The 27,030-nt window shown below is 40.9% G+C and overlaps 1 protein-coding gene across 5 annotated transcripts in view; it reads right to left on the reverse strand.

The window, feature by feature from the left end:
* Positions 1-27,030, reverse strand: part of FRMPD4 (FERM and PDZ domain containing 4) — an 843,299-nt gene that overhangs the window by 782,377 nt on the left and 33,892 nt on the right. For all 5 annotated transcript variants that reach the window (XM_053891835.1, XM_053891836.1, XM_019417876.2 and 2 more), the window contains exon 4: positions 7,527-7,656. In XM_053891835.1, coding sequence (XP_053747810.1) covers positions 7,527-7,593 — 67 coding nt within the window. In that variant the 5' untranslated portion in view covers positions 7,594-7,656. The remainder of the gene's footprint in view (positions 1-7,526; positions 7,657-27,030) is intronic.

A 27,030-nucleotide genomic window follows, 5' to 3' on the forward strand; every position in this document is an offset into this window, starting at 1 on the left:
CCAGTCCGGGTAAACAAGACACATTCCTCAAGGAACTGACCACTGTGAACCAATGCATGTGCTACTAGATGAATCACAATAGGACTTGCTTGGGACTGATCTTAGGGTGGATTCCCCCAGAAGCAAGCCCTGAGATAAGGATCTGATTGCAAGTGGTTCATTTGGGAGGTGATGTAAGAGAAGGAAGGGAAGAAGTCAATGCAGTGTGCATTAACTAACCAGTTACTGCTTGTGGATAAGCAAGAACCTGCTTGAGAGATGTCTCCCCCAAGGAACAAGGATGCTGCAATATCCTTCTTCAGCTCGCATTTGGCATTAATTGAGGACCACTCCTGAGGATCTGAATTCCCCAGCATTTGCAGCCAAGCATGTCTCGGCAGCCAGATGAAAGCCTCTGGCAGAGTGATAGTGAAAGCCTGCAGAAACGGTGAGTGCCAAGGGGATGTGAACACGCACTGCCGTGACAGCATCTGCTATAGTGATATCTCTGGATCAGGAGCCCTATATAAACTGAGTTAATTTGGGAATCAAATGTAAGTCCAAAAAGCATGGCAAGCAAGAACCGGGAAAGACCTCAAAGATAATCTAGTCCAACTCCCCTATTTCACAAGTCAGGGTGTTAAAGCTCAGAGAGTCACTTACCCAAAGGCAGAGTTACCTATTGACAGGTCTAAGATGCGGTTTCTATTATTGCCAGGTCACCATCAAGCACTGATGGATGATGTGCAAAGAATTTTCACATTTCAGAGATGCCCGTGCAAGCACTCTACACCCAAGGAGGAAGGAGCTCTTTGAGTTTGGTTAGGAGAGGGGGTGTTGGGGAAGCACCAGAGTTATCCGGGAATTCTGCAGGCTCAGAAGGGCCACTCTCACTGCGAGCTGAAAATCCAGCCTCCTGCTTGGGTCTGGAAGACAGAGTAGGGTGGAACTTAGGAATTAGGGCCCTTGTACCTTGTCACTGACCTTTTTCTGCTCCCTACCTCAGATCAGTGAGATGGAGGTGCCAGGCGTTCGCCAGAGCACACCAAGATCCCTTCTAAAACAAAACAAAACAAAAAACCTCACATGGAGGAGGCCGGAGTTTCTCCAGGCAGTCAGGCTGAGCTCCCATCTCCATTCCCTCACTCCAGTATTCCCACAGAGGGGTCCCACATAAACCTTAGGGGTAGATGGAATCCTTGTTCTGATTCTCTCCCAAAGTCTCGTGTGAGAACCAAGTGGGATCATGGTGTGAAATCTCTAAATTGCTATAGATGTGCAATCTATGAAAGATAACATATACCTGAGATATTCCAGCTCCTGGTATAGAACTGCCACATAGTACATGGTCAGGAAATGTTGAAAGAGGGAGGGACAGAGTCCCAGAATTGCAATTCATTGCTTATCCTCTCATAAAACTTCAACGTATTCTATTTTTGTTGCTGTTCAGTTTGTTAGAAAGTCCTGACTACGTGATCTGATGGTGATGCTCATTTTCTGTGATCTGTGATGAAGCGTGCAGTCAACAGTAATTGGAGGAAGGCAAGCGGAAGGCAAGTATGAGAAGAAATACCCATTACAAGTTTCGCGACCTGAACAAAATTTTTGCAGGGCTGATGATCTTTCAAAGGGATCCACAGGGCTTTTATGTACTTAAGCACTTATAATTTAAGCCCAAACGAGAAAACCAATCAAGATAGAGTAATTGATTCTAACTTAACGAAGACAATTTTTGTCTCTTCCCGGACCAGAATTGTTCTCCTGCAACATGTAGCAGTGAATGATTTTCTTATCTGGACCATGAATGACCTCACAGTAAGCCAAGCTGAGATTTTAATGTTATATTTAATGTTATTTTTTACTTCTTAGCTCAATATACCAGACCCCCACTTAAAGCATTATAGATTGTAAGCAAACCCACTTATCAGTTTCTTTACAAACTCTTGACTTTTACTTCAGCAGAGCCCTTGGCAAAAGCAGTGGGAAGGTACTAAGCAGCATAATACATCTACTCCTCCAAACACTTAAACACCAAACCAGAGAAATAAACGTCAACCTGCAACATTCCGTATGTCTTTCAGATAAATGTGGCAAAACCTATATCTCCATTTAATGAAAACACAGCTTCATGAAATCATATGTTTTCTAAGAAGACAGTGAGGGTAACCTTAAGTCCATTCACTTTGAGTTTCTTTAGGAACATAGTATCTTAGAATCTAGAAAATGCGGATGTAAGCTTTGAGAAGGACCTTGGACATCACTGAGTCCATTCAACTCATTTTATGAATGACCAAATCAATGCCTGGAGAAGTTAAGTGGCATTCCCCAGCCCAGGGGTCAGCAAACTTTTCCTATAAATGTCCAGAGGGTAAATATTTTAAGCTTTGTGGGCTATCTCATCTCTGTCACACCTACTCAACTCTGCCACTATGGTGTGAAAGGCAATACTTAAACAAATGAGCATGACTGTGTTCCAATAAAACTTTATTTATAAAAACTGTGGTGGCCTGGACTTGGCCTATGAACCATAGTTTGTCAGACCCTGATCTAGGTAGCACAGCTGAATAATGTCAGAGCCAGATCAGACCAAACCCCCATGACTGTGGTTATTTATTTATTCATCTAACTGATACCTATTAAGAGTCTACCGAGTACCAGACATAAGGCAGGATGGTAGGGAATTTAGGTACAGTTGGTTAACTCCAAATTCAGAGTGTAATATTTTGTCTTCAGGGATAAAATTTAGCAGACTCTATTAATTGTGTCTCAAGAAAACATCTCCAGTTGGAGATCAAATTTCTGATCGGGGAAATTATCTATGGAACACAAAAATTTGATCTCCTTTAGAGCTAAAAGCATAATTCACCTGCAATTGTGAAGGTCTCTGTTCTCAGACATAAAAGTGGACTAATCACTTCATTACCAGAAATAAGTCATCAGGATTTCCAGGACAAGCATCCCTACCCAATCCTTAGGTCACAAGTATTACTTCCAGGGAGTTCTCACAGCATCCAGCTTACCCTACAATCAACCACCCCATCCTTCCTAATACAGTGTCTCTGCCAACTGATATCATGGGGAGGAACTGTTTTCAGACACAAATGAAAAGACTAGATCCAAAGGCACTGGTTCAAGTGAGGCAGAGGGACAGGAGAAATGTTGAATCTCGCCATAAATATTTACCAGCCCCCAAAACATCCTGGGGATATGGGGGGTGGACTGTAGAGACAAGATCCCATTCTAGAGGGGCTTAGAATGTGTGAGGGGGATTAAACAGATAGTGGTAAGTTCTGTAAAAATAAATAAATCAAAGAGAGCAATAGAACAGAAAGAGAATAGAGAGTAACTGGGGGCTATGGAAAGAGGAGGGGGCTCTGTGAAATACAGTAATCAGGAAGGCCTCTTCAAGAGGGTATCCTTTGAACCAAATCTTGCATCATGACAAAGAGCTAGACTCATAGAGATCATGTCGGGTAATGAGAACCACTGGTTCAAATGCCCTGAGACAGGAATCTGTTTGGTGTGTTCAGTGTGATTAGGCCAGAGCAGGGACAGTTGTGTGACATGAGGTCAGAACAGAAGGCAGGGGTGGCTGCCAGTGGAGAACGTGCCTACAAAGCAGAGACTGTGCTCCACAGGGTGTGGCCCAACACAGTCCACTGGGGTGCAGGATAAAAATATCAGCACTTTTATTTAAATGCATTTTTTTTGGTCTAAAATAATAGGAAAGAAATTAAGCTTTGCTAACAGGTCATATAAAGATTGTCAGTGGCACTCTCTCTCAGTGGGGATGTCTAAAGGCCATGAACCTGGTACGTTGCTGGAACTCTCCCGAGGGAAATGAGTTATCAAGGGTTCTGTCAGGCACCCGGAATACTTTGGTTCTGTTGCAGTTGATGTGGACCTTAAGCGGACCTAAGGTCCTAACATGGACCTAAGTGAATTTACAGATTATATTCTCTACTTGTCAAGGACTGACACTAATGCAAATTACACAAGCATAATTGAAAAGTAAGAAAATAGAGTTTGGGGCGCCTGGGTGGCTCAGTCGGCTAAGCATCCAACTTCAGCTCAAGTTGTGATTTCACAGTTTGTGAGTTTGAGCCCCACATTGGGCTCTCTGCTGTCAGTGCAGAGCCAGCTTCCAATCCTCTGACCCCCTCTCTCTTTGCCCCTCCCCCACTCTGTCTCTCTCTCAAAAGTAAACAAACATTAAAAAAACAAAAGAAAATAGGGGCACCTGGGTGGCTCAGTCGGTTAAGTGTCCGACTTCGGCTCTGGTCAGTATCTCACGGTTCTTGAGTTCGAGCCCTGCATCGGGCTCTGTGCTGAAACTGGCTCGAGCCTGTTTCAGATTCTGTGTCTCCCTCTCTCTCTGCCCCTCCCCCACTCGCACTCTGTCTCTCTCTGTCTCTCTCTCAAAATAAATAAATGTTAAAAAAATTTTTTTTAAAAACAAGAGAAAATAGTTTACTTTTCTCTGTCACCTAGCATAAGCTCTTTAACAATGACAAGTCCTGAGTAAAAAAATAATGATCTAATTCAATATTTTCAAAAGTGTGACTGCCACATTTCACATCCTGATTCAGTATTTAGATATGTATCTATAGACATGTAAGTATTTACAAATATAGAGCTATAGGTATATACACGAGATAAGAGTTTCTCAAAACAATACCTCTTAATTATGTACTCTAACATTTTCCCTTCTATTTTATTAAAAACTGGTATTAGTTACTATTACTATTATAACCCACGATAGGTTGTGATATGCAGTATTTGAAAAATACTCATGCAATCAGATCTGAGGAGAAATCAGCTACAGGACATCAAAATTAAGAAGACTCCCTACATACGAATTAATTAACATCCATTACTGTTAACCATCAATCGCACCACAAAAGTATATTTCTACCTGAGAAATTGGCTAATGGTGGCACAAAGTCATCAAAATTTGTGAAATCTTTTAAAATTAAATATCCAGACTATAAAAACACACCACTAGCATATTTTTTCAGTAAAAATAAAAACCATGAGGAAGCAGGCTAAGCGTCCATCGATAGATGAATGGATAAAGATGTGGGGGGGGGGGGGAATATTATTCAGCCATAAAAAAGGAATGAAATCTTGCTGTCTACAATGACATGAGACACGAATAGAACTAGAGTGTCACACTAAGCAAAATAAGTCAGAGAAAGACAAATACCATCTGATTTTACTCATATGTGGAATTTAAGAAACAGAACAAAGGGAAAAAAAGAGAGAGAGAGACAAACCAAGAAACAGCCTCTTAACTACAGAAAACACACTGATGGTCACCAGAGGGGCAGAAGGTGGGGAGGTGCTATGGGGGAACAGGCGATGCAGATTAAGGAGTCTACTTGTGATGAACACCGAGTCGATGCACGGAATCGCCGAATCACTATATTGCACACCTGGAACTAATGTAACACTGTATGGTAAGTATATTGGAATTAAAACTTTTAAAAAACCATGAGACAACATTCAGTCCATTACTTTACAAAACTTTACTAAACTTGATGCGTGTTTAAAAATCTCATTTAAGATCTCTTAATATATTAATTCAGTAGTACAGTCAGCCTCCCTTATCTGAGGGAGATGCATTCCAAGACCCCCAGTGGACGCGTGAACCCCTGGGTAGCACCAAACCCTATAAATGCTATGTTGTGTCCTATGCGTACATACCTGTGATAGAGTTTAATTTATAAATGAGGCACAGTAAGAGATGGACAGCAAGAAGTAGTAACAAAATAGAACAATTACAACAATGTACTGTAACAAAAATGATGTGAATGTGGTCTCACTCAAAAGGTCTTATTGTGCCGTACTCACCCTTCTTGTGACGATGACAGGACACAGCGCCCGCGCGAGGAGGTGCAGTGAGGTTAGTGGCGCAGGCGCTGTGATGGAGTGCTGGGCTACTAACCGACCTTCCAACGATATGTCAGCAGAAGGATCACCTACTTCTGGACCGCAGGTGACCGCGGGTAACTGAAACCGCCGAAAGCGACAGCACGGGTGTGAGGGGCCTACTGTGTGTGATCTATAAACATATATAGACATACACAGACATGTGCATATATGGACAGGCTTAGCAGTTTTTGCTGAGGTGACGTGTGAACAAATAAGTTTGGAGACCACCACTACAGCTCACAGAATTTGTCTACCCTGGACCTTCAGCAGCTGTCTGGATTCCCGGGACCCATGAACTGAGAACTACGCTTTTCACCCTGTTTCTCCTGCTGTTGCCTAAATTCAATGTTTGCGGTCCTTCATTACTCCAACTACCTGCCTGGAAACTGAACCTACCTGGTGAAGTCCTTCTTCCAAAAGCGAGTCGTTGATGGACCTAAGATCTCGTAAGACCAGGCCGCATAGTAGTCATTCCTATGCCAAAGCCTTGTATGAATCAACGCATTCTGATTCAGCTTCCTCTACAATCTGGATATCCTTTCGGAAGAATCAAATGTGTGAAAGAAGCTGGTGTTTTCCAATCGTCACTCAGTATACCAGTTATACAATCTGCCCTGGTTAAGAGAATTCTCCTTGGAGAGAGATAACAAACCTGGACTCGTCATACCAGATACATGAAGCTCAGCCGGTGTCTTAACCTCTCTATGCCTCAGTTTCCATATTCATAAAATGCTGAAAATAATTAATCTTATTATAAGGATTGATTGGAAAACCTATGGAGCACACCTTAGTACAATGTTCAGCATAGAATGAGTACGCCCTAGGCTGTGACTGTCACCATCACTGTTGTCACAGTCGCCTTTTCTATGCAGACCGAGTTCTGTGTTAGCACATCTTCATATGTCCTGTACAACTACAAAGCACATAGATGTGCTTTGTAATCAAGTCGCTGATGAACGGATAAAGAAGATGTGGTATATACATATATCCATCCCCCCCCCCAACACACACACAATGGAATATTACTCGGCGATCAAAAAGAATGAAATCTTGCCACTTGCAACAAAGCGGATGGAATGAGTGTATTATCCCGAGCAAAATAAGTCAGTCACTGAAAGACAGATGTCCTATGATTTCACTCATATGTGGAATTTAAGAAACACTGCAGATGACCATAGGGGAAGGGAAGGAAAACTGAGATAAAAACAGAGAGGGAGGCAAACCATAAGAGACTCTTAAATACAGAGAACAAACTGAGGGCTGCTGGAGGAGAGGTGGGTAGGGGGTTCGGCTAGACAGGTGAAGGGCATTAAGGAGGGCGCTTGTTGGGAGGAGCACTGGGTGTTGTACGTAAGTGATGAATCACTCAATTCTTTTCCTGAAACCAACACTACACTATATGTTAACTTGAATTTCAAAAAACTAAAAATAAATAAATGAATAAATAAAAAATAATCAAGTCGCACATTTCCACATTCATGAATAAGAAAACAATACCATTCTAATTATATTTGCAAGGAAACCAAAAACTTCTTTGACTCACATCTGCACTGCTGTCTTGGAGACTTTGTTTTCACAGCCCCTAGATCAATTTTCAGAATGACTATACTCACCTGTATTTTTCCAAAATGAAGATGAAATAGAAGGGCAGGGTTTGGAGTCTTGCATTTTATTTTCCATTCTCTGGGTAAAGTTAGGTCACCAAGCCACTTATTTTTTTTTCTTGGTCTCTTTTCCATCCACCTATGAGATAAATGATATCTGGTTTTGATTATCTTCTTCATACAAAATGTGTTATACATTTTTAAAGAACAGTATAAGCCACTCCCTTTTACTCATCGCAAGAACTCATCTCCTGAAAATGTCACAAACAGATGTTCTTTTGACTTTTCCTATCTCTACTAAATTTAAATAATGATTAACTTTATGAAACTACTCGTAACAATGAATAATAAAGTTTCTTCCACATTTTTCTACACAGGCACAGACATTTACTAGGGAAAAAGTCCATTTTACTACCCAAGGAAACACATCTTACTATAAACAGAACCTAAGAATGCCAACAAAATCAGAGTGAGAAGGTCAATGGAAAATGTCCATTAAACTCTTCAATTCTGGAATGCAGCTTTGTTCTTAGGGGATTAGCAGATGAACGGAAGTCTCCACGGATAAACGAGGCACCGATTCTCTATAAAGTTCCCAGAGCAACAAAAGAATGACAGGATGGCTTTGCAAATAAAGACAATAGGCCTGGCTGCTTTGGCATTTGTTAAATAACGCCACTGTCACTGGGAGGAAGTGCGAGCTCTCCCTAAAGGAACCAAAAGCTCCCAATTCTCCAGTTGTGCACACGACTCAAAAACAATTGGCCATTTTCCCCTCACTTCTACTTACCCTGTTCATGGTCTTGGCTTATTCTTGTGGGGTCTAGTGTCCCGCAGATGGCTTCCTCCGTCCTCGGCCTTCCGCTGTGTCTGACCACCCATTTAGCGCTGCCACTACAGTGGCCTTCAAGGGCCGTCAGTCCTCGCCCAGACTCCTCTCTTCTTCCTCCCTCATTCCTTCATTCTTGTTAACTTTCTGAGCAGTCTTTGTTTATTTATGGCACATATTCCCAGTAGAAGTTATTTTCACAGACTCATGCAATGTGTGCAACATGCCAAGGCCGCGATATGTGTGGGAATCCAGTTTTCCCTCCCTGCCTCTGCTTGGCAGCCTATTGTCTCCTCCTGTTAGCACCTGCAGCAAAGTCACAGCCTAAAGTTGTGACAGTACCATGATATCCAAGGCAACCAACGGCGAGGTCCTTAACATAGAATTATTTCAATGCAAGACCAAGCATAACCCAAAGCTGAGTAACAGGCAAACAGAGCGCATGCTTTAACACATGTCTTTATTAATACTAAATGGAGTCAAAGTAATTTTTGGCCGCCACGAGAGTTCTTTCACGAATTATACAAAGAAAGAACATACAAATTAAGAAATTGTACAGCCATGCCATAATTCCTGACAAAATGTATTAAAAGGATACCAAGGAGAAAAAATAATGGAGAAAATAATTTCTAAGCTGTCTTTGTCAAACACTTAACACGTTAGTTTTTTTCTAAGTCAGAAGCGCTGAACTAGAGGCAAGAATTAGTGTTATTATGTAATAATAGATAGTTAATGACTGAACTATGAAATAATCTGTGTCACCATTCCTGTAAGTCAAAATGTTTTTTTTAATGTTTATTTATTCATTCTGAGAGAGAGAGAGAGAGAGAGAGAGAGAGAGAGAAAGCATGAGTGGAGGAAGGGCAGAGAGAGAGGGGGAGAGAGCAAATTCCAAGTAGGCTCTGCACTGTAAGCACAGAGCCTGATGCAGGGCTCAATCCCACGAACCGTTGAGATCATGACCTGAGCTGAAACCAAGAGTCGGTTGCTCAACTGATTGACCCACCACGGTGCCCCAATAAGTCAAAAATATTAAGTGACTCCCACTGCCAACACCCAGGGTAACCTAGGGGGTTGCTAACAGACCTCTATAATTGCCACCGGTTCCATCAAAGGGTCTTCAAATATCTACGTGATCTAAATAAAAGCAGTGTGCTTGCCATACAAACACATCTTCGAGACAATTTCCCAAGTCCTACACCTCCAACCAGGTTGCTACCCTTAAACACCTTGATTTAGTCCTGGTCCTTTATCTCAGGAGCAGGAATCAAGCCAAGATTAAATATATGAGCATTTTGTTAATAGAAATGCCACGCAAAGGGAAAAAACAGATGGGGTCAGGCAAGGTTAAGAGAGCTGACAGACCCACCTTTACTGTCTAAGGAAACTTCAGCAAAGCTGTCTGGGAGTTCTTAATCCAAGGTCAACCAACAAAAGAGTTTGTCTCCTGAAACAGCATGCTTCAGTGTCCCCACTCAGTCATTGCTGGGGAGCAGCCCATGGGAGGCAAGAGCTACAATGGATTCCAGAGGGCGGAGGCTGGGGTCCTGGGACAATTGTCCCCCCGCCCCCACCCCCCGCCCCATGCAGGAAGCCTATGAGGTGCATTCTCAGGGCCCGTATACCACTGCTATGTAGAAATTCAAAAGTTTATACCTGTGCAAGAAATCTTGAGTTTGGCACCCAAAGTTCCCCTGATCTCCGCGTAACTCATGTGTAACCTTAGTTTCTGGCACTTTCTTTGTTGGCACTTTCACATTAGTCTAAGTAACCCCTTGGTCTTCATATCAGTCCCACTGGTGACCAAAATGCTTTCCTTCATACTATTTCCTCCCTGTAATACTTTTCCCACCTCAAAACCTCTTTTTAAGATCTTACCTACTCTGTAAGGTCATTCTGAAATGCCAACCCAACATTAAGACCATCTTCAAAACTCCTGCCTCCACCCCATCTACTTAACTGCTACCCTAGTGGAAACGTTCTTCCCCTCCTTAGAACATCCATGGAACTTCATATACTCTTGTACTTAGAGTATTAAGCACTTTTTACTTGCTTCAGTTCTTACAAGTTTTATCTCCATAGCAAATCCCAAGGAGGAATGTCCACATTTCAAGTGTGTCTTCCCATACTATTGTGCAAAAGATAAACTGAAAAAAGCAAATGAATTAACGACAGACAAATTCTGGCCTGGTGCATATCTATTGATCCAGGCCTAAAAATAAGGCTAAAAGACCATTTTTATTTCTTATTTTCATGTTTGTATTGATTATTCATTTATTTATTTTTAATTTTATTTAAATCCAAGTTAGTTAACATATAGTGTAGTATTGGTTTCAGGAGTAGAATTTAGTGAGTCATCACTTATATACGATACCCAGTGCTCATAACAACAAGTGCCCTCCTTAGTACCCATCACCCATTTAGCCCATCCCTTGTGTTGACTTTAAAAAAAAAAAAATTATAGGATAACAGGAACTATCAAATCCAAGGTAATAGTGATTCTAAAACTCAAGGCAAAAAAAACCCAACTACCTGGGAAAGGACATCATCACTGCTGTAGTCATAGAGAATCCACACAGTATAATTAGCTGACATAGGAAACTGACCCAATAAATGAATATTTTGTGAGAGACTGAAACATAAAATCTTATTAAACAAGGAGGCTGTTAAACTGAGGAGGCTCTAATGCCGTGGCCTACAAAAGCAAACCAAAATCTAAGTCTCTAAATGCCTCACAGTTATAAAATCAAAACGCTAAGGATAACCCATCACAAACAGCCACCTAGGCTTAGAGTGACAGCCCATCAATCATTTCCGTACTTTGCTTCCATCTTTTCTTCACAAAAAATCTCTCCCCGAGCTCCTGTGAAAAGAGTGCTTCTAACCACTTCTAGTTTGGTGCAGCGCGATTCGAATTGATTTTTGCTCAAATAAACTCTACAGTGTTTTAATATGCCTCAGTTTATCTTTTACCAGTTCCAGAGCAATGAGAAACCAAACACGGAAAGCAAACATGAGCCCCTGGAGCATGCTGCTTTCCTGCCGCCTGTGGAGACGGTGAGCAAGTCCTACTCGGATCCTGGATCCGGGTTCCACAGCTTTCGCGTTATGAGCTTTCCCACTTTATTTCAACATTTCTACTTCCGGACTGGGTTCAAAACTGCTGGAAATGGACTGCATCGGACTTAAAAACTGGACTGGGTCTGGGGTCAGACTAGGTCTGACTTAAATGAACCGGTGCCCACGTGAGGCCTCAGGTGAATAAAACTTTCTTTTAAGACTGAACAAGTAGGTTAACCTTACCAAAGATAATCTTCAATTATACTGGCTTCAGTGGGAAACTTTTAACCATTTTAGATAATCTTATCAATTTACAAGGTGCCCTGATAACAAGGGGTCTCAGCCAGACACTCACTATAAAGAGTAGAGGGAAAATTATTCTTCTTCCTCTATAATTTCTGCTGGCCAGGATAAGACCAGCTGGGACACCTCACTCACAATGCAGCCATGAAGAAGGCATTCTGGGAAAGCTGGCAGAAGCCAGCAAAAGGTAAGAATTCTTACCAAAGTCAGCTCTCCCAGATGACTGTCTGTGGTGCCTGGTCAAGATAAGAAGGTAAATTTCACATTTTCCCTTCCTTTCCAAATTTGGATCCGCAGAAAAAAAAACATGGGTTATCCATCCTTTCTCAAACAAGGATAACTATTGCCTTCTTGTTTGTCTCATTTTGTACCCTGAGAACTTAGCTAGGCAACTGTCAGATTAGGGGCCCCCAAAAGATGGCTGAACATAAATCTGTGTTGCACCCTATTTGTGGCCAGATAAGGCTGGGCAGAAATGCGGACCGCATTCCATTTGCAGCTAGGGTCCCACCAACTGTTACGATACCCCAGCAATTGCGGCTCTCAGGGGAATGTCCAGGTCTTTCTTTCTATTGGGTATTTTTCACAGTGGCTCTGGATTTGGGTAACTAGTATCATCTGCACCTCTTTGAGAACCCCCTCTTAGCTCCATGGGGTGGCTCAATACTGCCAGAAATATTTACTGTTTGCTCCAGCTGAAACCTGACAAGATACTCAAAAGGATTTTTTTAAGTAGCTCTGTGGTCATAAATGAGCCAAATTGGAAGCTGATATTCAGAGCCTGATAAGAACTTTTTTTAGGCCTTCTCCCCTAAGCTAAAACGAAACTATTTGCCCAGAAGAAAGAAAAGCATTGTAAAGGCACTGTGGAAGGATTTACTAAAGTGTTGTAAAGAAACCCAGCTGTAGGGGCGCCTGGGTGGCGCAGTCGGTTAAGCGTCCGACTTCAGCCAGGTCATGATCTCACGGTCCGTGAGTTCGAGCCCCGCGTCGGGCTCTGGGCTGATGGCTCAGAGCCTGGAGCCTGTTTCCGATTCTGTGTCTCCCTCTCTCTCTCTGTCCCTCCCCCGTTCATGCTCTGTCTCTCTCTGTCCCAAAAATAAATAAACGTTGAAAAAAAAAATTTAAAAAAAAAAAAAAACCCAGCTGTAAATCTAGAACATACAAATGGTTTGATTTGTTGCAGATCTTCTTCCTGATACAAAGAAGCAAATGGAGGCTCCGTACTTCCATGGCTGGGTCAGGGGCTACATATTCAGATTGCAACCTTATTCTTTGAAGAATTAAAAACAAATGTACTCATCTTACAGTATCAGTCTTTCTAAGAACAGACATGCAGCTCTAGAAACAATACAAAGCCCACCTATCCTCTCTACCAATCCCCCTCTATCCATCTCAAAGGCTTGCAGATATTGTAAAAGATTTGGATTCAGACAGCAAAAGCCCTTCTTGGAGAAACTTACATCCTTTCTCTGTGCCTTTGAGATGTAGATGTTCTACCTGGTTTTCTCTAGGAACTCAGAGCCATCTTTTGTAACGTTTATTTATTTACTGAGAGACAGAGAGAGCGAGAGAGAGCATGAGTGGAGGAGGGGCAGAGAGAGAGGGAGACACAGAATCTGAAGCAGGCTCCAGGCTCTGAGCCGTCAGCACAGAGCCCACCCAACCCAGGGCTCAAACCCATGAACTGCGAGATCATGACCTGAACTTAAGTCAGACACTCAACCCACTGAGCCACCCAGGTGCCCCGGAACTCAGAGCCATCTTAAAATGCAAACTTCAGGAAGATAATTCTAATTAAAGAAAAAAAGAAGAAGCTGTTTGATGTCTATCAAGTGATGAATGGATAAAGAAGATGTGGTATAATAGCAGTGAGCCTAGTTGGCTCACTTGGTTAAGCATCCAACTCTTGACACTGCCTTGGGTCGTGATCTCACAGTTGTGACATGGAGTCCCCTGTCGGGCTCCACCCTGAATGTGGAGCCTGCTTGGGATTTTCTCTTTCTCTCCCTCTGCCCCCCTCCCCAGCTCATGTGCTCTCTCTCTCAAAATAAATAAACATTAAAAAAAAAAGATGTGGTGTGCGCGTGCGCACGCGCACACACACAATTGAATATTACTCAGCCATCAAAAAGAATGAAATCTTGCCATTTGTAACAACATGGATGGAGCTAGAGTGTATTATGTTAAGTGAAATAAGTCAGAGAAAGACAAATACCATGTGATTTCACTCATATGCGGAATTTAAGAAACAGATGAACATGGGAGGTGGGAGAGAGAGGGAAACAAATCATAAGAGACTCTTAACGATAGAGAACAGGGGCGCCTGGGTGGCTCAGTCGGTTAAGTGTCCCACTTCAGCTCAGGTCATGATCTTGTGGTTCGTGGGTTCAAGCCCTCTGTTGGGCTCTGTGCTGACAGCTCAGAGCCTGGAGCCTGCTTCGGATTCTCTGTCTCCCTCTGTCTCTGCCCCTCTCCCACTCAGACTCTGTCTCTCAAAAATAAACATTAATAACAATAATAATAATAATACAGATAGAGAACAAACTGAGGGTTGATGGAGGGAGGTGGGTGGGAGATAGGCTAGATGGGTAATGGGTATTAAGGAGGACACTTGTTATGATGAGCATTGGGTGTTGTCTGTAAGTGATGAATCACTAAATTCTAATCCTGAAACCAATACTGCACTGTAGGTTAACTAACTAGAATTTAAATAAAAATTTGAAAAAAAAAAGAAGCTATTTGAAAATTAGGTAAATGAAAAACCTTAAAAGTCTTTTTCACAAATATTAGTAAAAGCTTTAGCCACCTGAGCAAGCAAACTTATTCTATCTGCCAGAAACACAATTTATATACAACCATTCTTTTATAAAGTTCTGCGTTATCATACCTAATTGCTAAAATGTTATCTTACATTTTTATAGCACCTCTTTTCATCTTTTATTATTTTTATTGTTTCAAATTTTTCTGTATTTTTTAAAGATTTTTTTTAAGTAATTTCTACACCCAGCGTGGAGCTTGAACTTACAACCCCGAGATCAAGAGTCACACACTCTGCCAACTGAGCCAGCCAGGTGCCCCAAAATTTATCTGTATTTAAAAACAAATTTTTAATGTTTATTTATTTTCAAGAGAGAAAGAGACACAGTGTAAGTGGGGGAGAGGCAGAGAGAGAGGGAGACACAGAATCTGAAGCAGGTTCCAAGCTCTGGCTGTCAGCACAGAGCCCAACGCAGGGCTCTAATTCACAAGCTGTGGGATCATGACCTGAGCTGAAGTCAGATGCTCAACCAACAGAGCCACCCAGGTCTCCCATGTATTTTTAATTTAAGTATAGCTGATATATAGTATTTCAGGTATACAACATAGTGATATGACAATTATGAACATTATGAAATGCTCACCACAATAAGTGCAGTTACCATCTGTCAGTATACAAAGTTATTACATTGACTAAATTCTGTACCCATACTTTCTATCCTCATGACTAATTTATTTTATAACTGGAAGCTTTATAACTTGGAAGCCCCTAATCTCCTGTACCTATTTCGTCTATTTCCTTCCCTGCCTCCTGCCAACCACCAGTTTGTTCTCTATATTTGTGAATCTGTTTCTATTTTTGTTTTGTTATTGTTTCTTTGTTTTGTTTTTTAGATTCCACATATAAGTGATTTCATATGGTATTTGTCTTTCTCTTACATTTCCCTTAGCACAATACCCTCTAAGTCCATCCATATTGTCACAAATGATAGTATTTTTTTCTAATGTTTACTTATTTTTGGGAGACAGAGAGACAGAGTGCAAGCAGGGGAGGGGCAGAGAGAGAGGGACACACAGAATCCGAAGCAGGCTCCAGGCTCCGAGTTGTCAGCACAGAGTCCGATGCAGGGCTTGAACCCACAAAGCACGGGATCATGACCTGGCCTGAAGTCAGACACCCAACCGACTGAGCCACCCAGGTGCCCCATAAATGGCAGCATTTTACTCTTTTTTGTGGCTGAGTAATATTCCATTGTGTATATGCACCATATCTTCTTTATTCATTTTTTAAAAGATTTTTTAAAGTAATATCTACACCCAATGTGGGGCTCAAACTTACAACCCCAAGATCAAGAGTCACATGCTCTATGGACTGAGCCAGCCGGGCGCCCTATTCATGTTTTAATTGATACTTGGGTTGCTTCCATATCTTGGCTATTATAAATAATGCTGCAATAAACATAGAGGTGTATGTATCTCTTCAAATTAGTGTTTTCATTTTCGTTGGGTAAATACCCAGAAGTGAAATTATTGGACCATATGGTAGGTCTTATTTTTAGTTTTTTATGGAAACTCCATACTGTTTTCCAGAGTAGCTGTGCCAATTTACATTCCCACCAACAGAGGATGAGGGTTCCCTTTTCTCCACATCCTTGCCAGTGTTTGTTATTTCTTGTCTTTTTGGGACTAGCCATTCTGACCGGTGTTAGGTGATATCTCATTACGGTTTTGATTTGCAAATTTCTCTAATGATTGGTGAGGTTGAGCATCTTTGTATGTGTCTGTTGGTCTCATGGCTAAAATTTTTAAAAATGAAAGCTATAAGATTTCTGTGTATGTCTATGTATGTGTGTTACAGATATATGATATTTTTCTACCTCCAGATGATATTGCCAAAATTAATTTGTAAAGGGCTTTATTTAATAGGCTTAAAGTCAAAAAGGTATTTACATAAATCATTATACTCTCAGAAATATAGGAACTAACTCAAATGGTTTTCAAGTACAAAGTGATCTAGGATAATCTTTGGTAAATAGAAACTAGTTTAAGTGTGTTAGTTTAATTAAAATAAGCACGCCTTTAGAGTCATCAGCATTAAATATAATACTTTTGTTCTACCTAGGTTTACTAAAAGTGAATAAGCTCATTTTAGTTCTGTTACAGAATATGTCAGCAAGAATGATGTTTAGCTGTTTAATGCCTTATAAAATTTTCATAAGTAATTTAAACATAATTAAGAATAAGTAAACTAAATATATGTAAGGAAGATAAAGGTTTATAAATGCACTTTTCAATAATAATTATGCCTAATGATATATCTACCAAAAAACAGCTTCCCAAATCCAAGGGGTGGGAGGATATGCAAAACAGGTGAAGGAGATTAAAAGGTATAAACTTCCAATTATAAAGTAAGACACAGGGATGAAAAGCATGGCATAGGAAATATAGCCAGTAATATTGTGATAATTTTGTATGGCAACAGATCGTAACTACACTTGTGGTGAGCACGTCATAATGTTACTATTGTTGAATCACTGTTGTACTCCTGAAACTAATATTACCTGCCAACAGTACAATTAAAAATAAAAACAGAAAGATGGGGTGCCTGGGTGGCTCAGTCAGTTTGGCGGCTGACTCTGGCTCAGGTCATGATCTCGCGGCTCATGAGTTCGAGCCCTGCATTGGGCTCTGTGCTGTCAGCTCAGGGCCTGGAGCCTGCTTCGGATTCTGTGTCTCCCTCCCTCTCTGCCCCTCCCCCACTCATTCTCTCTCTCTCCCTCTCTCCCTCTCTCTCAATCTCTCTCTCAAAAATAAACACTTAAAAAAATAAAAATAAAAATAAATATAAAAATAAAAAGATAATGCAAACAAATCCATATAGTATATTAAGAAAACTTAATGAAATGAAGAACTCAAGCCATTTTTATAGTATGAATTGTGGTACAATTTTGTTACGTGTTTTATGTATATATTTTTATTTGCCAAAACTCATCTGTTCTATTACTTTAGTGGTGGAAAAAAATTATTTTTAAGATATGAAACAAATGTAAAATTATGTATATAATTATCAATAATACAGTAAAACCTTGGATTGTAACTTGTTCTGTGAGTGTTCTGCAAGACAAGAAAACATTTCTAATAAATTTTAACTTAATAAATGAGCGATATCTTGCAGTACGAGTAGTATGTGACACTGAATGTCACATGATCACAACTGGGCCAATGGTTCTTGAAATTCACTTTGATATACAAGTGTTTTGGATTACAAGCATGTTTCCAAAACAAATTATGCTTGAAAGCTAAGGTTTTACCATATATGTATTCTTGGCAATTATATATGTATGTTTCTCTGTGGGTTATGTGTGTGTGTGTGTGTGTGTGTGTATACATGCATGTATTTGTGTGTACGTATATTGGTACACATTTCTTTTTTATTTATTTACACCCAACGTGGGGCTCAAACTCATGACCCTGAGACCAAGAGTCACATGCTCTACCCACTGAGCCAGACAGGCACCCCTAATAGTACATATTTCATAGACTCAATATGAAAATTAAATATAAAGTGCTTGGAACATAAAAAACACTATAGATTTGAGGCACCTGGGTGGCTTAGTCAGTTGAGCGTACAGTTCTGGATCTCGGCTCAGGTCATGATCTCACAGTGTGTGGGTTCGAGCCCCACGTCGGGCTCGACACTGACCGAGTGGAGCCTGCTTGGAATTCTTTCTCCCTCTCTCTCTCTCTGCCCCTACCCCATCTGTGCTCTCTCTCTCTCTCTCTCTCTCTTTCAAAAATAAATAAATAAACTTAAAAAAAAAACACTGTAGATTTTGTTAATATTATGATTATCAATGATTAATACATTTTGAGGGGTCAAAAAAGATAGTTTTCAAAATCTTTTTAGTAACTCGAAACCTGAAGGTTATACTGAGATAAGCTAAATGAGGGTTATTCACTGACTATCTTAGTCATTCCAAATATGATAAAATACTAAAACAGCAAATACTGAACATGGGTTTATCCACTTTTGCCTTTCTTTTACAGAGGAACTAAATATATTGGGATCTATTAGTAAATATCTTTTGTGCCACACTGAAAATTTTACTATGAGAAAGAAGGTACTTCTAGAAATTGTGAAATGTATTTATAAATTTCCCGAATCCATAGAATGCTAGTGTAACAGACAGTCACATCGCTGACTTCTTAGTTTTCACAAGGAATAAAGGATCCTAAGGGGTAAGAATTCTAATCAACATAATTAGTAATTACAACTACTTAGGAATAATAAGGGTGCAAGGAAACCACTGGGTCTGTCTGTAACCTGAACTGGGCCCTGAACTCTCCTAGTTTCCTCAAATGTCTGGCTACAACTCTCCAGACTGACATTTCCCATTTTCTCCCACCCTTCTGACTTGGAATCACTAAGCACAAAGACTGCCCTGGAACCTCCCTGGAAGAAACCATCCCAGGTCCTTCTCACTGCCGACACCACAGCCAAACTTCAGGGACTGGAACCCTGGGTCCACATCTCCCCATTAAAAAGGGCTCCCCCAGACTCCTGGAACCACACACCAGCTGCAGACCTAAAATTAAAGTTGATTAGGGAGGTTCCTCCCCAGAAGCAGATGGACTTTCTTGCTAAGATGGTTTCAGATAATAGAACTGCTTTAGGTTACTTCTTGGCTGAAAAAGGAGGAGCTTGTGCCACAGCAAATACCTCCCACAATACCTGGATCAACACCTCTGGTGTTGCAGCAAATATGATAAATTAACACATCAGCCACTTGGCTAAAGCAGGTTGCTGTCCCTTCTTTGATTTATCTGATACCAATTGATTTGGCTCATGGGGGCCCTAGTAAGGAGTATACTTCAATTTCTTGGTATTATCCTTATAATAAGTCATCATTTTAGTCCTCTAGTATGCTATTTTCTCTCTAAGGTCTTAAATGCATGTTCACAGCCATCAGCAGTACATCAGATGGTTTCACTGGGCTTAGAGAACCAGAAACAAGATGATTAATGAGATGAACAGCAAAAACATTTCTTTCATGGATCTGACATCATAACCTAGGAGTTTCACAGTGAGACAAGAACAACGTAACTCTGATGGTGGTTAAGAATAGTACTAATACTGGGGCGCCTGGGTGGCTCAGTCAGGTAACTGTCAGGCTCTTGATGTTGGCTCAGGTCACGATCTCACAGTTCATGAGTTTGAGCCCCATGTTGGGCTCCACACTGATAACGCAGGGCCTGCTTGGGATTCTCTTTCTCTCTCTGCCCCTGACCCCCTCTCTCAAGATAAATAAATAAACTGTATATAAAAAAAGTAGCATTAATACCAAGAACCACGTGGCTGGCTAGTCGGTGGAGCATGTGGCTCTTGATCTCGGGCTCGTGGATTTGAGCCCCGTGTTGGGCGTAGAGTTTACGTCAAAAAGATGTTAAAAAAGAAAAAAAAAAAGAGTACCACCAATACCAAGACATGTTCAATCTGTCATTCTGAGAGGATGACCAAAAGGAGAAATTGTTAAATTAATGAAACAAGGAGGTCATTAGATTGAGGTGGCTGTCATAATGTGGCAGGCTACGGAAGGAAACCAAAATCTAGGCCTATAAAACCAAAACACTAAGGATAACCAAGCACAAACAGCCACTAGGCTTTGAGGTACAGCCATTCAATAATTTCCTTACTTTGTTATGTTGCTTCCTCCTTTGATCTACACAAGTACCCCCCACCCCCCGCAAGCTCCTGTTGGCGAAGGGCTCCTAACCACTTTCAGTTTGGTGCTTCCCAATTCCAACTGATGTTTGCTCAAAGTCTTAAAATTGTCAATATGCCTCAGTTTATTTTTTAACAATCCTACTAAAACCCCTTCAGCTATCTATGTCCTTTTTATCTCTATATCACACATCTTAGCTCTCAGTCTCCAACTTCTGTTGGGCCTTTGGCTCTTGTTCAGCTTTGTACCAAATCCACAATTAATACAAAGAAATAAAATCATTAAATGGCTTGAATTTGCTTAAGAGTCTCAAAGCAAAGATGTAACTGTTGTTGTATTGTTTTTAAAATTAAATCCTTTGAGAAAGTATTTCAGTTGAATTCAAGAGTATCAGACTCAAAAGAAAATCTCCAAATTAATTCTACTCTTCTGTAAATAGAGAACCTTGTAAACTTTTCAATAAAAGAATAATCAGTAGTAAATGAAGATCAATCAATCCTTACCTTCAAGATAACCTTACCTTCCGATAACCAGGAATTTGAGTTTAATAGAAAGCCCTTAAAACTCAGCTCACCATACCTGAAGCAATGAACAAACCATCTATCCCTAACTTGGTTTAGAGAAAATCCAACTGCTTTATAAAATTATCTCTTTCATGCGTTCATTTATAATCAGGTTTCAAGAACCTCATAAGATGCTTTCAAGGCAGAAACATTTTCTCCAAGACAATTCGTCTTTTTTAAATATCATTTAAGGGTGATTGTCACAAAGCCCTTAGGGAACTGACACACAGAGGGAAAAGAACACATCACCATTAGCTAGTCAGGTACCAACTGGCTCTAAGTTGCCGACTCTCTTTCCTGGAAAAACCAAGTATGTCTGAGCAAACGGAACATTGATGATTATCGGGAGACATTCTCTGATATCAATATACTGCTTGCAAGGGATGAATCAGGATTACAAATACCACCTGAGGCATGGAGTGGTTCAAGCACACAGTCCAGATACACTCTGGAAGAAGCTGAACTTTAGACCAACATCCCATAGAAAATCCTCAAACAGAAAGTTCTTCAATCTCAAGAAGGTGATCAACCTGAGAAATAGTAACCACATGTAGTACGTTTGCACAGAATAAAACAGACAGCCCAGAACTACAGCAACGCATTCTTGGAGAGAAAACAATAAATTGAGAAACTATTATTTCCAAAATATATGCCTATTCTTGTAGCTGTCAGGTGCTCTGGCAAATGTGTTCTTAATTTTACACTGTCCCAAGAAGTATCCTTGTTGCATTTAATTGCTAATTTGAGTCATTAAGTCAACCATAAATCTTGGAAGTTTGCAACACACGAGGCAAAAGTCAAGCAAAGTCAATAGAAGTGACAGTCCAAATCCTTTTGAATATAAAGACCAGACAAAGCACACGGACGATAGGAATATATCTCCAAAGAAGGAGAAGGACGCAGTCAGAATGAAAACATCAAGAAACAGAAGGGATTATTTCATTTGAAGTGGCAGCAGCAGCAGCTAGCCTAAACTTGATGGTAAGCCAGCTGATGTAACAAGGGCAGACGCAGCGTGGTAGATAACTCCAAAAGCAAAACTCTTGGGGCGCAGTCAGTAGAGGATGTGACTCTTGATCTTGGGGTTGTATGTTTGAGCCCCATGTTGGGTATACAGATTGCTTAAAAATAAAATCTTTATTATTTATTTATTTTAAAAAAATTTTAAAGGTTTATTTATTTCTGAGAGAGAGAGCATGAGCGGGGAAGGGGGAGAGAGAGAGAAAGAGAGACAGAGACAGGATCCGAAAGCAGGGTCCAGGCTCTAAGCTATCAGCACCGAGCCAGACACAGGGCTCAAACCAACAAACTGCAAGATCATGACCTGAGCTGAAGTTTGAACACTCAACCAACTGAGCCACCCAGGCACCCCAATAAATATTTATTTTAAACAAGGAGTTTTGCTGGGGCGCCTGGGTGGCTCAGTCGGTTAAGCATCCGACTTGGGCTCAGGTCATGATCTCACAGTTCACGAGTTTGAGCCCCGCATCGGGCTCTGTGCTGCCAGCTCGGAGCCTGGAGCCTGCTTTGGATTCTGTGTCTCCCTCTCTCTCTGCTCCTCCCCTGCTCACACACTGTCTCTCTCTCAAAAGTAAATAAAGATTAAAAATAATTTTTTTAACAAAGAGTTTTGTTTTTAAATTTTTTTAACGTTTATTTATTATTGAGAAACAGAGACAGAGCATGGGCATGGTTCTCAAGAAGCAAAGATAAGGGGAGACACAGAATCCAAAGCAGGCTCCAGGCTCCGAGCTGTCACCACAGAGCCCGACGCGGGGCTCGAACTCACGAGCTGTGAGATTGTGACCTGGGCCGAAGTGTGACGCCCAACCGACTGAGCCACCCAGGTGCCCCATATTTTTGTTTTTTTTTTAAAAAAAAAGATTTTATTATGGGGGCGCCTGGGTGGCTCAGTCGGTTGAGCATCTGACTTTGGCCCAGGTCACGATCTCACAGCTCGTGAGTTCAAGCCCCGCGTCGGGCTCTGTGGTGACAGCTCGGAGCCTGGAGCCTGCTTCAGATTCTGTGTCTCCCTCTGTCTCTACCCGTCCCCTGCTGGTGCTCTGTGTCTGTCTGTCTCTCTCTCCAATGTTTATTTATTTTTGGGAGAGAGAGAGCGCGCGTGCATATTGATTGGAAAGGGGCAGAGAGAGACAGAGACAGAGGATCCGAAGCAGGCTCTGCACTGTCAGTGTAGCGCCCCAAGTGGGGCTCAAACTCACAAACCACGAGATCATGACTGGAGCCGAAGTTGGACACTGAAACATCAGCTGGATGACTGAGCCACCCAGGCACCCCAAAATGTTTATTTATTTTGAGAGAGAGAGAGAGAGAGAGAGAGAGAAAGAGAGAGAGAGCATGGGAAGGGCAGAGAGAGAGGGAGACAGAGGATCTGAAGTGGGCTCTGTGCTGACAGCAGAGAGCCTGATGCAGGGCTGGAACTCACGGACCACAAGATCATGACATGAGTCAAAGTCTAATGCTTAACAGACTGAGCTACCCAGGCACCCCAGCAAAACTCTTAAAATACATGGAGAAAACAATCTTAGTAATTCTTCCCTGACCTTCAACGTTATTTCTAAAGAAGTGATAAATTGAATAATAAAGCAGTCTAAACTATCTAGCTTCTAAAACATTAAAAGGCAAAAATTCAAAGTCTTATAAAGAGGTCTTCCTTACTTTATGCAAAATGAAGGAATTCTGTTGTCCTAACATGGATTTTATTTTTTGTAATTACTCTAGAAAATGTCCACCTCATCTCAAGACTTTATCTGAAAATGATCAATTCCAAGTTCAAATCTCAAAATGATCAATTCCAAGTTCAAAGGAACAAAAGTAAATATATTTTGCAAAATTTTGTCATGTGAAAACCTGAAATTTCTTTTTAACACTGCATGACAAAGCCTCAAAACATTACATAATGCTATGCTTTGCCTCTTTGTGCTTCCTACTTTTACTTATTATCAACTTCATACTGCAGAGAATAAAAATTGATATCCTGGATAATTATGTCCTTGTCTTCCAGTATAGTCTGCCACATTTACTTCCCATGTGCAGTAAATGAATAATTTTTTAATTAAATAAATGTCAAATAGCTTAGTTCAGGCATGGGAATGGCCTTACTAAGCCTCTGTTGTGTACACAAATGTTGAAGAATGCTTTGAGGAAGAAATAATATTTTCATACCTTCAACTGTTTATTAAAACCAGGGAGAGGAAAAAATAAATTATTTTGACAGCTACATTTTTAAGGATTTCTGCAAGTATAATATTTGCTTTCGTAATAATCTGCATCATAAATATGCATCTCCTTGTTAAATTTACCTTAGGAGAATAGAAAGAAGCCTCATTTACACAAGGGTATCATAAACATTCAAAGTACATTTCACAGGCTACTTTATAGTCTGAATCAACTTCATAAGAGTTTCCTGGTAAGTATTCTTTTAAAGTACATATGAAAAAAAAAGTACACATGAAACATTCCACAGGATAGACTATAGACTGGGCCACCAAATAAGTCACAATAGGGGCACCCGGAGGGCTCAGTTGGTTGGGTGTCTGACTTCGTTCGGCTCAGGTCACGGTCTCACCATTCGTGAGTTCAAGCCCCGCGTCGGGCTCTGTGCTGACAGCTCAGAGCCTGGAGCCTGCTTTGGATACTGTGTCTCCCTCTCTCTCTGCCCCTCCCCTGCTTGCACTCTGTCTCTCCCTCTCTCAAAAATAATAAACATAAAAAATTTTTTTTAAAGTCACAATAAATTTGAAAAGTGTGAAGGTGTACAAATGGTGTTCTCACCATAGACTCTGAGAAAATGGAGTGGGTCCATTTTACTAATGAAGCCTGGTGATTCCTCCTACTCATATAGAAGTCATTTCCAAATAGAAGGTATAACTATGTGCCCCAAATGGCACGAAATGCCCAAACGAGATTATCCACTTTTCAGGCAACTGGGCTGGCCTCTTATTTTCAGCTAATATGCAGCGAAGAAGGAAGTCTTGCAACTGGACCACAACAACTCTTTTCTTAGCCATACCAGATAAAAGGATTTCATTAACTTCCTTGTGATAAAGAATCAGAAGTTGAGAACAGAACCTTACTGTGTATCTGTTAGAACTGGGGTTTTTTTGTATATATTTATACCTGCTATTATAGGTAAACTATATATAATTTGCATTCCAAGGTATGAGTTTAGCCATTCTTGAAAATTTCTACTGTCATCATACCTAAGCGAAACCCAAGTATTTCCCCAAATCCTTCGTTAACGAAATCCATAAGAAGAGTTGAAAAATTAAATATTTATTTTTTTAGTTCTTTCTATCCAGAATACATAAAGAACTCTTACAACTCAATAAAAACAAGTCAATTTAAAAACTGAATGAAAGATAGAGGCACATGGGTGGCTCAGTCAGTTCAGTGTCCAACTCTGTTTTTAAATTTTTTTAATGTTCATTTATTTTTGAGAGAGAGAGAGAGAGAGAGGGAGAAAGAGAGAGTGGGAGTGGGGGTGGGGCATAGAGAGAGAGGGAGACACAGAATCCAAAGCAGGCTCCAGGCTCTGAGCTGTCAGCACAGAGCCCGAGTCGGGGCTTGAACTCACAGACTGTGAGATTATGACCTAAGCCGAAGACGGACGCTTAACCGCCCCAAGCATCCAACTCGTGATCTCAGCTCAGGTCATGATCCCACGGTTCTTGAGATCGAGCCCCGTATTGAGCTCTGTACTGACAACATGGAGCCTGCTTGGGATCTCTCTCTCCCTCTCTCTCTTTCAAAATAAATAAACAGAACATTAAACAAAGTAAAAATGAGTAAAAGACATAAATAGTCATTTCACCAAGAAAGACACACAAATAAATAATAAGTACATGAAAGGATGTACATCACCAGTCACTTGGAGAAACCAGAACACTTATATACTGCTGGGAAGGATAAAAAATGGTACAGCCACTTTGTAAAACAGTTTGGCAGTTTCTTTAAAAATTAAATTTATCATACAAACCAGCAAGCCTACTCCCAGGAATCTACCCAAGAGAAATGAAAACATATGTCCACAGAAACACTTGCAGGTGAATGTTCATAGCAGCGTTCTTCATACTAGTCACAAAGTAAATTAGTGCCCATCAACTGCTGACTCCATGAACACAATGTGATGCACCCACACAATGGAGTGGTGCTTGGCGATAAAAACAAACTACTGACACATGCTACAATATGGATGAAACTCAAAAATTATGCTAAATAAAAGAAGCAAGATGCAAAAGACTGTATCTTATATGATTCCGTGTATATGAAATTTCAGAAAGGCAACTCCATTCTAGAGATAGAAGACAGATCAGTGTTTGCCTGGGCCTGGTAGGGGCGGGGGTGGGGGCACAGGGCTAGGACTTGCCTACTAATGGGCTCAAGGGAAATGTTGAGGGTAATGGGAAAATCCTAAAACAAGATTGGGATAATGGTTATACAACTCTGTAAATTTACTAAAATTAAAAAAGAAAACCACTCGGTCAATTTAATCCAAAATCTTTATTTAAAAATAAGAAAATTGCCTTCTTCAGCCCATAAAAATGTCTGAATATCCTTCTAGTACCTTTGCTTTGTGTCTTGTATTTGAACTCTGATATTGCTTTCTAACTTTTCATGTTGAGGGTCCTATTTCCCGTAAGATGAAGTAAATATGAGGCAAGAATTTGTGACAAATTATCGATGAGTTAATTTGAACTAAACTTACTTGGTTTAAATTCATCGGAATAAGCGTGGTGAAACCGAGCCATTCTCCTGAATCGGATCACACATAGTGGCTTTTCTACTCCTTAATGACTCAGCTTGTATCGTGAAGAATTCTGCAAACATACACAAGAATACTTATATCCAGGGACAAACAAAAAGTAGACTCTAGGATAAAAACAAGAAACAACCGGTGCCTGGGTGGCTCAGTAGGTTAAGCATCCGACTCTTTTTTTTAAACATTTTATTTTTATTTTTTTGAGAGAGAGAAAGAGACAGAACGTGACCAGGGGAGGAGCAGAGAGAGAGAGAGGGACACAGATCTGAAGCAGGCTCCAGGCTCTGAGCTGTCAGCACAGAGCCTGATGTGGGGCTTGAACTCACGAACCCTGAGATCATGACCTGAGCCGAAGTTGGACGCTCAACAGACTGAGCCACCCAGGCGCCCCAAAGCATCCGACTCTTGATTTCAGCTCCGATCATGATCTCAAGGTTCGTTGGATCGAGCCCCATGTCAGGCTCCACACTGACAGCACAGAGCCTACTTGGGA

Source organism: Panthera pardus, unplaced genomic scaffold, assembly GCF_024362965.1.
Source record: "Panthera pardus isolate Hobbes unplaced genomic scaffold, ASM2436296v1 HiC_scaffold_27, whole genome shotgun sequence".
In the NCBI taxonomy this organism is placed as follows: domain Eukaryota; kingdom Metazoa; phylum Chordata; class Mammalia; order Carnivora; family Felidae; genus Panthera; species Panthera pardus.